At 43.3% G+C, this 13,699-nt stretch overlaps 1 protein-coding gene and 1 long non-coding RNA gene across 3 annotated transcripts in view; one reads left to right on the top strand and one right to left on the bottom strand.

The window, feature by feature from the left end:
- LOC112994467 (dymeclin) overlaps positions 1-13,699 on the top strand; it is a 218,362-nt gene that overhangs the window by 185,965 nt on the left and 18,698 nt on the right. For both annotated transcript variants that reach the window (XM_026118835.2, XM_064500291.1), the window contains exon 16: positions 1,861-1,974. In XM_026118835.2, the coding sequence (XP_025974620.2) occupies positions 1,861-1,974 (114 nt within the window). The remainder of the gene's footprint in view (positions 1-1,860; positions 1,975-13,699) is intronic.
- Positions 8,356-11,927, bottom strand: LOC135324297 (uncharacterized). Its single transcript, XR_010385665.1, has 2 exons — positions 10,597-11,927; positions 8,356-10,462 (listed from the first exon to the last, which is right to left on the bottom strand). It is a non-coding gene; the product is annotated as an uncharacterized LOC135324297 (long non-coding RNA).

Here is a 13,699-nt window from a genome sequence, read left to right as displayed (position 1 = left end):
GGCATAATTAGGGTAATGGTTTCTGGCTCCAGCTGTGTCTCGCTCCAGAACAAAAGAGCTCAGCAGAGATTTTATAATGCAGTACACTTTCCCCCCTTCTACTTGGGGAGACTTAACAAAGATTACTCATTGTGCTGGAGTTTGTGATTCAGATACAAGTGCGCATTATCACTTTTTGAAGAAGAGTGTGTCCAAAGCATACAAGAAGGCTGGGAAGCTAGAAGTGTGCACAGCAATAGCTTGGTATCTCTGCAGAGCTGGCTCTAGGAAGAGGGCTCTGACCATCCCATGGTGCTTCCAAAGGACTCCAAGTGGGCATTGAAATTTAGTCCCATACCCTTCCCATACCCTTCTCTTCCATGTTTTCGATCCTCTGTGTGATAAGTTCTTCTGGGATAGGGGTTGTCATTTGCAAAATGAGCTCTTTTGGGGATGAAAGGAGCCACAGAAGTGGAGATTGTCTGATGTCTCACATGGAGAATTGACGTTGGGATGGCTGCTTCTGTTGTGACCTACTGAGCTTGGAAGAGGGTAGAAGTTGAAGCCTGAGCTAACTGTTCTAGCTAACAAGGACTAGCTGGGTCACAGAAGAGAGGGGAAAAATAAGGTGAAAATCAGCCTGGCCTCACCAGGGAGGTGCATGGAGAATAAGAGTATTGAGAGGGGACGTGCAGGCTCCTGTGCCTGGAACCTATGGTGGGCAAGGTCCATGGGAGTGTTGGGGTGGGTGGTTAATTTGGGGAGAACAGGAGCTTTGTTCATTTTTTTAAATTGCTGTGGCTTTGGGTGCCACACAAACACCAGCCAGCCGATGTCAACTCTTGTAACTGCATCAAGATACATAGTGGTCGTCTTAAAGCGCTCTGTCCCGGAATCATTGACGATATAAGGATCAGTTTAATTCTTGAAAACTAAAGTAAATTCAGGCCCAAGCTACAAAAGGTAGACCTGATGGGCTCGAGAATCCTGAAGTGTGAGATAAGAAGCGCAAATGTCTCTGAGACTTGAATTTGATGCTATTACCAGTAGTCATGATATGATCAGTAGTCCCTGGACCATGTATCACTTGCTGTTCAACCCTCCCCTTTTAAAACAAAGACTCAAACCTTCGCCTTTGAACATTGCTTGGGTGGTTTGGATCTTTTGATTTTCTTTTACGTCAGTAATCCCTCTCTTTGGATCTCATTCAGCCAGGGTGGGTGCATATACACTGACCCTTCTCTGCTGGTCCCAATTTTGCCAAGATTAGCAGCATCACAGTCACGTGGATGAGATCTGAATCCGACTAGAGCTGTTGTGTCTAAATCTGGCGTCAGATTATGACAGGATTACTGCCAACTTTTCTAAACATTTATTTTGATCGCTGATTGTTGGGCTTTTTGACGTATTTCTGTGTTGTCCAATTGATTGTAATATTAATCTATTTCTTCCTCTGAAATCAGTGTGCAAGTTATAGAAATTAAAGATAGAAAAAACGTAGAATTTTCTAGTGCTCTTCCCGGCCTAGTTTTTGAAGCATTTTAGTAGGATAAGCATTTTTCCTTATATATTATTAATAGATACAACTATAAGTATATGCCAATACCGGTACTTGAAAACCTAAATTTATTAATTCAGCTGCATGTGTTAAATTGTAAGTTCATCCACCCATTAAAAATGATAACAGAAGAATAGTAATAACTGTGCTAACTTGTCACTAACAAAGTCATCCTGGTTGTGGCACAAGCAATAACGTGATTATTCTTTGAGAAGCACAGATATATCGAGCCAGGGGAAGAAGATGACATCTTCATATGTAAATTGATGAAAAGATCTATTTTCTTTCTATTTGCTAATGTGCTCTGATTTTTTTCATTCCAGGTGATCAGCTTCTTCAGCTCACGATTAGAGCAAGCCGGAGCTGAGTTGTCGGTGGAACGAGTCCTGGAAATCATCAAACAAGGAGCTGTTGCTTTGCCCAAAGACAGGCTGAGAGTAAGTGTGGCGAGACCTACTCAGTTAGAGCATAGTGTTCCAAGCAGTTACATATGCACCCGTTACACGTACAACGTCGAAATGTCGTTTCCTCTATCAATAGCAGGCGATAAGGGGTTGAACTGTGGATTGCAATGTGGGTATGTTTTAATTTAAATTCCTAATTTGTACTAAACCTTTAGGTGAGTTTTCTTTACTTGTTATTAAGTTGCAGCGTGTTGGAGGAAATAAAATTAGCTGAGGCTTTTTTTATCATGTCTCTTAAGACGAAGTCTCACCTCTCCTTGCATTGTTCATACACTTAAGGTGTAACCAGGCTTTCATCGCTCTCTTTTTCTGAGTTATCATATTCTTCTTTCTGTAGTGTTCCAGATCTCCATCTAGGTCTATATAAAATGCTGCAAAGATAAATTTCTGCAGCTTTAGTCCTGAGGTAAGAATAAACCAATGTAGTGGAAATTAATTCAGGACCTGTAAGTCCAGCCAGCATGCCCATGAGCTTTCTAGATAATCCTGAGCAGAGCTCTCCGTTCGCTTTTGAAAATGCCTCAGATCTCATAAGGGATTTACCAACTTGACAGGTTTTATGAAGCCAAAATCCATTAATGGCTACGTGATGTTTCAATACAGAATTCTGTGTAAGTACCTAAGTAAATACATGGGAGTTGCATGTATTTTTTTAAACACTCTACTGTTTTCCCTCCTCCACTATGCCAAGTGTATTTTAAATACCATCTGCTTTCTACAGAATCATATTTGTTCTTACTCCTTGGTGAGAGGGAGCTTCTTCTCAAGACCCTTTTCTTTTGCTATAACTTTAGGAAATTACCATCTGATAAGGCATACTGGGTATACGTGGCCGCTGGCGACAGCTGGTAATTTATTTATACCGTGGCAGTTTTAAAACACCCGGTGGGAGCTGTCTAGCCGGCTGCATATACTAATGTCTTTCCTGCTGTTCCCTCTATCCTCCCTGTCGGAGCTAGTACATGTAGTGAGTCAATCAGACTTAAGTACTTGGGAACAGATTGGTCTAGAGCCTGAGTTTTGAACAGCAGTACAAAAATAGCCCGAATAATAACAGAGGAGTTGTTGGATCCAAATCCTGCGCTCAGCCCTTCAGCTTGTGTTCTGCTATGTGATGCTGTTGTGAATAGTCAGTAGGAGTGTGTGCAAAACCAGGGTACAGAGAAACGCTGTATATTTTGCATATATTTTCCTTCTCAGGGGCTGCTTTTTCTGTGACAATTCATTCATGCATGCAGATAGTTAAAAACTCTTATGTTAAAAGACTGCAGTAGTTCCTTCTTGATGTAGAGCCACCAGTAAAAAAAATTGTTGCTTACAAAAAACGAAAGTTTATCTGGTACTTAGTGTGCCAGGTTGGGCCACAATTTAAAGAAATTTTTTTCTAGAGTGAAATCCCATCAGGTTTACTTTTTGTGCATTAATGATATATGGCGTTCAAAACTACATGTTTATATTGCAGCTTAAGTCAGCAGATCAAAATGTTTAGAAAAGCGTTAAGCTCTCTAAGTCCTTATCAAGCAGTAGAGTACTTTCCATTTTAAGGATGCTGAAGGTGTGATTGGAGCACTTACCTTTCCTCCAAAATACGTCCGTTTAGGGGCAGGGTTACCAAGTGAATATAGACGTTCTGGCACTTAATTCCTTCATATTGCCCACTTTCACCTACTGGATTTAATCATTTTTTCAAAACCTTTTTGCTGAGTGACAGTTTGGTCAGAGCAGGTTACTCTCCTGCATGGTGGAAAGCTGGTGACATTGACCCAGGTATCTGTAATGTCAGGCATTAACCTATAAATGCTCGTAACTCCCTTTCTTTGCAAAGATGGTGAGAGTGAGTAGCACAAGTGATTCTCACCGGTAGAAATTTCACTGCAAGTCTTCTGGCCCCTCATCCTTGCACTTGTCTCAGAAAGGTCTCACAATCCTCGCTGTTTCTCAGGTTTTGCCGCTTCAGTCTCTGAGGTTTTCGGCGAAAGCTATTCTAAAGCTTGAAAAAAAATATTAAGATCAGACCGAAGATACAGTTACACAATATGTTGGCAACAGCGAGCAATTTCGGCAGCTAAATAAAGAGGAATGCTTTAATCCACGTATCTTTAATGACACTCTCTTGGGCATGTCTGGATGGGTGGGAGCAGCCCTACCCACGTTCGCTTTGCCGGCACAATAAGCTCGGTGGATGTTTGCATCCCTAAGCTCACACCTCTGAGCTGGAAGCTGTCTAGCTGCATAGAGCATCCATATAGCCTACCAAAAGGACATTTTTTAACACATATTAGCTTGGGCACAGCCAATTTGGATACGTGGCTTCTGGATAGTAGTTGGGTAGTGTCTGACCAGCTTGGAGAATGCGTGGAGGAATTATGGGTCTGTTGCGTCGGGGTTGACGTGACCTATATGTAAACACAACATGAAAAGCTGTGGAGTTTAATTCTGAGAATGTGTAGATTGGCTTTTCAATTAATTTTTGATTCATTTTCAAGCCATTCTTGCCTTTTGCATACTGCGGCGCCCAAAAGCACGATAGACCGTGCAGAGGAACTGCTGCCACCTCCGAGAAATTGCCACGTTCGCCTTAAGCACCTTGAGGGAGATGGTTGAAACATAGAGGTTAGGATTTGGAAAAAAGGAGGACTGAAGCAGTGCTTTTAGTCACTTGCCTACCCGGAGCCCAGACAATGGGGTTTTTTCTTGTATGTAAGTACATAATGTATGCACAGCTAAATACAGGGAATGTTTTCAAGTTGCTTATCTTGGCCTTTGCGGAGGAAGTGAGCATTCAAGAGGCATTGTATTTATTCAGATCTCGAGCCTGTTGCTCAGACCATAGTTCAAACGTGAATAAATGTAAACTAAAAATAACAGCACTTAGAGCCACGATCCTGATCTGCATAATGCGGCTTATCAGTTTTGTAGCGCTGCCTGGTACTGCTGCTCCCTTTGGCTGCGGGAAGCGCCGCGCCGCTGAAAGCGAGCACGGGTGCTAGGAGCAGGTCTCTTGAAATTATTATACCTGCGAGGAAAGAGATCTTGCATCCACTTAGCGAATAAAGGTTGGGAAACGGAAGCTCCAACTCGCATTTTCCTTAGAGTCCTGAAGCAACCTGATTGATTGAGTCAAGATGAACGACGTAATTAACGTTATTTTAACCGTATGCTTTTAACCGTGTGCTGCGGAAGGCAGGGAGAGTCCAAGCTGAGTAATTAGGCTTTTAGAAGACTTCTGCATAAACAGCGAGATAAAGGGTAGGTGCTGAAATCCAGAGCTGCTGATTGCTCCTGCAGTCCGTAGGAGGAGATAAATGAAGTTAATATGCCTGGGACGGAGGCAGAAGCCACAGTTTGGAGATAGAGCTGTCTCCTTTGCAGACGAGCAGCCCACAATCCAGGCTCCCTGTTTCATTGCAGAAGCTTATTAAAGGCAATTTAGAGATCATAGTGATAGGTGAAAATTGGCCTCATTCTTTTCTTATTTTCGTTTTTTAAAAGTTCACAGGCTGTTTTTCTTCCCTTTGTTGAACTATCTGCGCTTTCGGGTTTAGGAGCGTGAGAGAAGTGAGACTGCGTCTGGAGCCTGGGACTTATCTGGAACTTCCAAGGGGACTTAGCCAGCAGATAACTGCTCTTTTACAATAAGTGGGAAAACTTGTTTTGAGTGCCAGCTATTGACTGGAAGCTGACATTTGGGTTCATGGGCTGATCAGACTCAAGAGGCCACATCTAATGTTTTAAAAGAAAACTTCCCATCAGCTAAGTCACTTAACGCAAAAATACTTCATTTCCATGAATGTATTCTGAGCTGCATTTACTCTTTTCCTGTTTTTTTTCCTCTCTGTCAATTAGGATTTTGTCATCCGTGTGCATTTTGTCGTACGTTCTTGTTGCGTTAGGCGGACATGCCATTATGCTATCAACTTGCACCTCTTTGCTATGGTACTAAATTTAATATTTATCCAAGTGCATTCTAGTTTCATGAGCATTAAAATTTCACAGAATATGTAAAAGGAGCATGGGGAAAAAGTCTTCAGTCTCTTCACACAAAAAGCTTTCCTTGAGGTGTTAAAAGCACTTCTCGGAGGTTTCCCTTTTAATGATGTACTTGCAAGTTCTTCAGCTTGCATGCGTTTCACAGGAAAGAAGTCCCTGATGATCAAGGCACTAGCCGGGAGGGGAGAACAGTGAAATTGCCCCTGTGACTGCTGTTAGGTATCACCTGCTAGTTGGTCCAGGACAGCTGTGTCCTGGCCACGTCACCCAACTCCTGCGGGAGCTGCACCAGCACCCAGAGTTCTGCCACCCAAAATGCCATAAAAATAATGTGGTTGTTGGCGGAGGTGGCCAACTCTGGACCTCTGGTCCAGAGTCACGCTTCTAGGTACATTATGCCTTTACTCTGTAATGGTCACCTGTGTTTTAGGTCCAGTTCAGTGCTGGTTCTGATCTCTAGAGCATTTCATGCCATCAAACATAGGTTCCTGAGAGATCGTCCTTTGCCCTGTCTGCTGTTATGATTGCTCCTGATCACAGTAGCAGCAATTTTGTGACCGGCAACCTGGTGTCCTTGGTTTCCCATGGTGGTTGTTTGTCCAGAGCAAGATACTGGTAGGCTTCAGAATGCAGAATAGCAGTCTTCAATAATCTAAATTAAACTGTGTGGCAGATCTTCAGCTACATACAGCTCTGTTTTGCATTGTTTAACCGTTACAGCACTGCTTCACTAGCCTGGACTTTAGGCAGAGAGAGGAATGCATAGCTTAACTCTGCGTGACGTAAGGGTGGACGGGGGCATGAGCTACAGAGATCGGCAGCTCCACTACAGAGCTCTGGGGCATAGTGCTAAGCAAGAGAGACAGAAAGCTTCCTAAAAGTAAATTCTTCATCAAAATTCTTCCCAATATTTATGTTTTTCTGACTGAAGGGTCAAGGATCTTGTTATAGTGGAAGCCGATTGTGTCTAATACATCCTCAGGGCTGCCATGAGACAGGCATCTATGGTGCAGGCTTCCCCGCACTGACCCTCGGCTGCTGTTAACCCTTCACCTGAAGACCACCAGATTAATAGGAGAAGCGTAGGAAATGTTTTAAACAAAGTGCTTTTTGGGCCTTTCCACAACCCCAAACATTTGCTAAGAATAATATTTACAGATTGTGTATTTCCTTCTGGCAACTCGTATCCTGAATTGGGATGTCAAACTTCCCTGCTTCCGCGAGCTGCCCGACAAGGGATGAATAATAACTCGTGTTGCGCTTGAAGGCGTTGCTTTTAGAGGTCAGCTTCTCAGCGACCTTGGGTAGAGAGGAATATACTCCCCATCCCTTGAGAAATACGGTTGCGGGTAATCAGGATTCCAGGAAAAACGATCTAGGAAGTTTTGATGGGCCCCGTGCTCAGTGAAGAACCTCTCCTCGTGGAGCTGTGAGCAGGCAGGTGAAGACGTCTGCACTTGGATAACACTAGTTAATCTTCAACTGGGATTATAAACTTGTTTGTCTGAACCAGGGCAAAGCCTTATGCAGGTGCTCTTATTTTAACGTAAGCCCAGCTGCTTGAGTTGTTGGCGATGAGTTTAAACTAAATCAAATGACACTTTATAAAAAGCATGTCCAAGCAGGCATTTATGTTGTTTCAGTCTGTGTAGTTAAAGGGTGCAAACTTGTGCATAGACAAGATCTAACTTAAGTGTGTGAATAACATTACCAAAAAAAATGTTACTATTAACATGCTTAAAGTACAAAAATGCTTCATCATATCAGTACTCTTGATTTGTGTTGTATTTTGGAAATTTCTATAAAGAAAGACAACATAGCAGCAGCTCTTAATTCCATAATCCCAGAAATAAGAATCTTAAGGACCAAAACACAGATCATCTCAGGTGTAGTTCAGAGAAAAATGCCCCAGACAGTCATTTTCAAACATAAATATGATAATCCACAGAAATGCTACCTTAATAGGACCTGAGTAGGTAGTAAGAACACATTAACTAAATAGAGCATGGTAAGATAGTTTTGCAATAAGGTCCATGTATACTTATTAACAAAATTGCAACCTTTAAACTTGTTTAAACTTTTGCTTATACGCTTGATTACTTTTTTCTTTTAATGCTGCGGAAGCCAAGTGCCAAAGTAAATTAGCTTTAGCATCTGTGCATTGAGAGTCTTTGAAATTTGTTGACTCCTTTTGTGGACTTTCCATGGGTGAAAATATATTTCAGCAGTCTTTAGAGAAACTCATTTGTAGCTACGTATAATGCAAATACTGCTGATGAGCCAGATTAAATACTAACAGAACTCCATTTTCAGAAGTGTCCCTAATAAAAGGTAGAAGAAATCATGCAACTTGGAAGCTTTAGGGAAAGCGAAATAATTTTATTCTGAAGCCCTTTAGAATGTAGTTTAATTTGAAACTTGCAGTTAATGAAAAACCATGAAACTTCATATTGCTGAGCACAAGGCTTTTAAAACATCGGCATGCTCTGGTGAGTCACTTACAAAGCATATTTCCTTATTTATTAAGGATGTCTTTTAAAATTCTTAACTAAAAAGCAACCAAAACTCGATACAGTTGCCGTTCCAGTAAATGTTTGCATGGATTTTGAAAGTTGTACCTGTCAAGATTTGAGGTTCCTTGTTGTTATGGATGAGTCCTTTGGCCCATGAGGTCTGAGTTAAGTTGAGTATATCGTGTGTTTGCATGTGGCCAGGTCTGACGGTGGTGGTGGGTACCATGGTGTCCACAGCCTCTGTTTGGTGCTCCCGAAGAGAGTTTAGCTAATGTTGTAACCGATACCGTGTTTATATGTTACTCTCAAGGCGATCTGAAAAGGGGATGTGCTCTCCACCTCTCCCCAGGTGTCTTCTGGATATGAAACTTCTACCAGACCACATTTTTATTTCATTGTTTTTATAGCATTATGGAGAAGGGGGACCTCAAGCGGCTCCAGGAAACTCATTTTTCAAAGGTGAAATGCTTCTGAGAACCCCGACAACTTAGGTTTGCTTTGACACAGCAGCTGTCAGTCAGTTTTGGAATTAAAACAGTATTTTAGCTTTAGTTTGCTTCAGTGGTTATAAATTCTTCCATGGGAGTGGAAAAAAATAAACAGCAACTTTTGGCATTGTTGACTGGGACAAGAAAGAAACAGCTATTTTATTTTCCTTGTCTTCCTGGCACACAGTTAAAAATACACTAATACTTTTCTGACACCTCCCTATCGAGGAGTAATATAAACATCATTGCAGCATCAGCATAGGAAAATATGCATTAGCAAGCTCTTGAATGCCTGCTCTTTAAACTATTTCTCATGTAGTATCAGTTTCTTACTGTAAATGAGCCAAAATACTTTCCAGCAGAAAATAATAACCATGCTTTCAACTTGGAGAGAGCACTCTATAAAATTTTCCTTTGTAGAGCAAGAGTGAATGGAGCACTTCAGCCTTGTTTTCTTCCTCGTCCCTGAAACATTCATTGCTATATCCTAGCATTTCGGAGATCTATGGGAAAAATCCTGGTCTCGCTGGAATTTGAGAGTTTTGCTGTTGGCCTCAACAGGCTAAAGATTTCAAGCCATATCTTCACGCCTCGGAGACGTTACCAGGCCTGGTCTGAACAGGAGGCTCAGCAGCTGCCTAGGACGTCGCATACCTCATGCTGGGGAACGTGTGGCTCATACTGATGGGTATTAATTAGGGGTGGAGAGTGTCTATGCTCCGCTTTTCTCCATCCCCTTCCTCCATCATCCCCCTTTGTTTCTGTTTTGTGGACGTGACATTGATTTAGCAGTAGCCCAGAAAGTTGGAAAGATGGATATTGTGTCTCTTCTTTGTCGCTGTAAATGACAGCATGGGACTGGCTTTTGCATTGTATCTTTGAAGGTGTCAGGAGACCAGTCTAGTCTCCTAAATCTGCAGGAGTTTGGTGGGCTGCCAACCTAAGCTGTCTGTGCCTTTGCAGGGCAGTCATGCCCTCAGTGGTCATCTGGCCGGTTGAGATTCCTTGTTGATGATACTCATCTGGTCTGCTCTGGCTTTATGCCTCCTTGCAGCCGAAACGCTGTTGTTTGGTACCAACGTCCAAAGGCATCCCGGCCCATTTGACCTGGTTATTCACATGCAGCTCTGAGGTATGACCATCTCTCTTTAAACCCAGTGCTCTGGGGTGAGCTCTGAAGCTTCAGACAACTTGGTTTCTCTTCAAGGCGCTCAGCAGAGTGCGGTGGCTTGAGAGCAAGCAGCTGAAGGAGCAGAAGGGGTGGAGTCAGTGCCCTTCAATTGATGAACTGTTGGTCTCAAGGAGCAACGAGTGAGTCTTGATTACCCACATCCACTTCCATTCAGCTCATGTAGGTTCTCACCTTAGCAATATATAGAGATTAATGCATCTGGGCTGGCTTTCACTTATGTCGACCAGTCGGTGGTATACCATAACCTGCAGTATTGCCCTTCATTTTGATGCTGTGCCCTGAAGAGAGAAGAAAACAGATTTCCTGTTTCGTGCCGTAGTGTTTCTTGCTTGCTCCACAATCGTGTGTGAGGAATCATCACAAAATTTGGTAAATGCATAGTGGTCGCTCAGAAATATGAAAACGAGCTTACCCCAGGCTTGCCAGCAGCACAGAAGATGCAATAAAAATGAATTCAGCCGCTCTGGTGGAGGACAAGCTTAATATCTCTTTAGCTTCCCCAACTTCCTTTCTCGCGACTTTGTTTTTCGGTGCAGTCATGTTCTGCTCCCCAGTAAACTCTCGAAGCAGCAGCGCTTGCTCGCTGGTGCTGCGACATCTGGGCGTGCGGGTGCAGCTAATCAACTGCAGACGCCGTTGCTATTATAAGCCTGCAAGCCACTTGAAAAGTTACCCGAGATTTTTGTAATGAAGGGCCTGAAGTTATTATTTGAGCTATTTTCTCCTTTTATCTTCCCGTCAGGGGTCATCAGACTGGCAGTGTTGGGGTGTTTTTTTTTTTTTTAAAGGCTCCAACTTCAGACTTTTAAAAGTTCAAATCTCTGTGTGTCAAGCTACTTGAATTTCCTGTGAAAATATTTGAGTTGTGAATCAATTTGTAATGATATAAGAGGGAACAAACAGTCAGATTAGCTCTGTATTAAAAGATGGCATTTAAATGTGTGGGGAAATCACAGCTGAACTTGCAGTGAAGCGTATTTGCCGTTTTGCAATTAGAGCTGATATTGGCTGTTAATGCAGTTAATGCAGTAATGCAGTAAAATTATCGAGGGTATCTGTGAAGATAACTTTTTAGAAAAATCCCTTTTCGTTTAAAAGCAGGAATCTTTGAATTGTGGTGTCCAGCTTTGCAAGCAGGGCAGCCTCCAGTTCCTCGGGAAAATATGTCCCTCCTCGTCTCATCTTGCCAAAATTTATCCGTACACGATTGATTTATTCTTCTGTATTTGGATTTTCCCTGTTAAAAGGGCGGGGGGGGGGGGATTTTAAGTCACAGTTAACGCACAAAGATGGTTCAGAGTTGCATCCCCAGGCGTGTTTTCGCGGCCGCACGCTTGCGGCTCGGTCGCTTAAAGCACAGCGCGAGCCGGCCGCCGGAGCCGGCCGGGCTTTCGGGGGCCGGAGGAGGCCCCGGAGGAGGCCGGCGGCCCTGGTGCCGCTCGGCACGGCGGCGATAAGCCGGAGACAGGCTGGCTCCTCGCAGGAGCCTCTCCGGCCCGCCGGGGCGCTTGACGGCTCCGGCAGCCTCTGGCTGACTTTCCCCCGCGGAGCGCTCGCTTATCAGGAAATGAAATTGGTTGCAGGATCTCTCGCGTTGCCAAACCTCGCTGACGAAACGTGCCGCGCTGCTCGGCGCGGGAGGGGAAGGACGGGTTAACCGTTTCGGCTTGCTTGTCGCTCCGCGGCCCCTTTGTGAAAAGCTCCCGTGGCCTTTCCGACTTCTCAAAAAGTCACCGACGCCGTCTCCCTGTAGCCTTCCCAATGCACCAAACTCAATACGTCTGTCTGCTAGGCGTGCTCCTTTGCCCCACCGTTGCAAGCACGTTTTAAATAATTCCTAAATATCCCTACAGATATTCCTGTGTTACGAGAATTTAATCATTTCTTGCTCAAAATACATTGGCTAAACTAGAAAAGGGAAAATTAAGATTTATGTGAAGGTACAAATAATGTTTTATTGTTTACGGGGGGGGGGGGGGTTCAAGTAGATCATTTGATTTGTAGAAGCTTCACCAGAATCAGAAAGAGAGATGTGTATTTTTAATTATGCAGATGAGCTGACAACAAAACCCAAGTGCAAGTAGGGTGCAAATTTTTCTGAATATATCACTGTGTTTGCATGGACCTAGAAACCCATCTGTCCTGTGCCAGACTGGGGGGGTGGGGAGCAAGACAGCCACCGCTTTTTTTAGTTAGTACACAGATGCCGTTATCTTTAGGTATGTATTTAGTTTTCAGCAAACCTCAAAAGCCAAACGCACTTTTAAAAATCCTGAGAATGAGCGATAAGAGTTCAAATGCCTGTTTTTCAGAGATGCACCGAACTTCAGATTGCTCTGAAGTTTGCAGAGTAGTTCTGGATGGCAGTCACTCCTGCCAGGAGCAAATTCTCCATGTGGCAGATCTTATATATTTATAGATTTTATAGATTTTATATATATAGATATAGATTTTATATATATATACACATAGAGTGATTTTGCATTTCTCTAATAGTCAGCATCTGTCTCAAGACCCTGTTAAGTTTTGCCCTGAGCCAGCTGAGCTAGCTGCTGTCATTCTCCTGTTGCAATACCGCGTTTGTGGGCTTAAGAGCGGGTGGAGAAACGACCGTCAGCCGGTTGTCTGCCGATGGGCACAGACTGCTGTTTCTGTACCGCTCAGATCATGTCAGTTTGTGCAACAACGCGTTGCGGCGGGAGCTTTGCTATTGTAACGTATCAATATGTCCTAATGCAATCGATAGCTGTAACCTCCTGCGTACGAAATTAATAAGCGCAGAGGTAAAGCTTCGTGCACATATGGCAATTATTGTGTCTGGAAGTGGCTGCTGTGTTAATTGACAGCAGTAGCAACTAATGCAGCCTTACTTAATTTCATTGCTTCTTATGTGAAGATCCTGTAAACAGAATTTTTGCACTGTTGTTATCAGAACTTTCTCCTTTTTATGAAAAATGAATCACTGTAAAAATGTTTAGAGCTCCCTTAGCTCCCTTAACTTTGTTACAATTTTGGATTCCTCATCTGTTAACAAGAAGTTGCTGAGCACAGCTAGTCTGCAACCTATGGAAGAGGCACGCCAGGCTGGTCTGCCCCTCCCTGAGACTCGCCTGGTGTCCCCAGAGCAGCCCGTGGCTGATGCCGCCTAGGGACCCTGCTCGTAGCCCGGCTCCTGCAAGGCGAAGCTGTTCCAAGAGAAGATAAATAGATGACTTGACCTCGTGCTGACATAGCTGAGAATCATAAAAATCAGATGCTTTCACAGTTGTGATTGGAGCTAAAGTAAAACTTGAAAGTACTATGAATTTTGCATTCCTCGCTTTTTAAAATTTTGCATAGTATAAGCATGATGTTCCTTAAAAAAAAAAAAAAGGCATTCTTGAATAGCATACCACATATACTACTGCGAACCTCAGGCAGAACATGGTTCCTTTCTACTGTGAACCAGCGAAGTGAAAAAACTGACAAAGGCTGTGCGTGCTTGAGCGCGAGATCCTTCATGTCTATAGATGAGA

The sequence above is a fragment of the Dromaius novaehollandiae genome, chromosome W (assembly GCF_036370855.1).
Source record: "Dromaius novaehollandiae isolate bDroNov1 chromosome W, bDroNov1.hap1, whole genome shotgun sequence".
Classification (NCBI taxonomy): domain Eukaryota; kingdom Metazoa; phylum Chordata; class Aves; order Casuariiformes; family Dromaiidae; genus Dromaius; species Dromaius novaehollandiae.
Note: the sequence above shows the minus strand (reverse complement) of the source record. Positions and strands in the feature narration are given on the sequence as shown.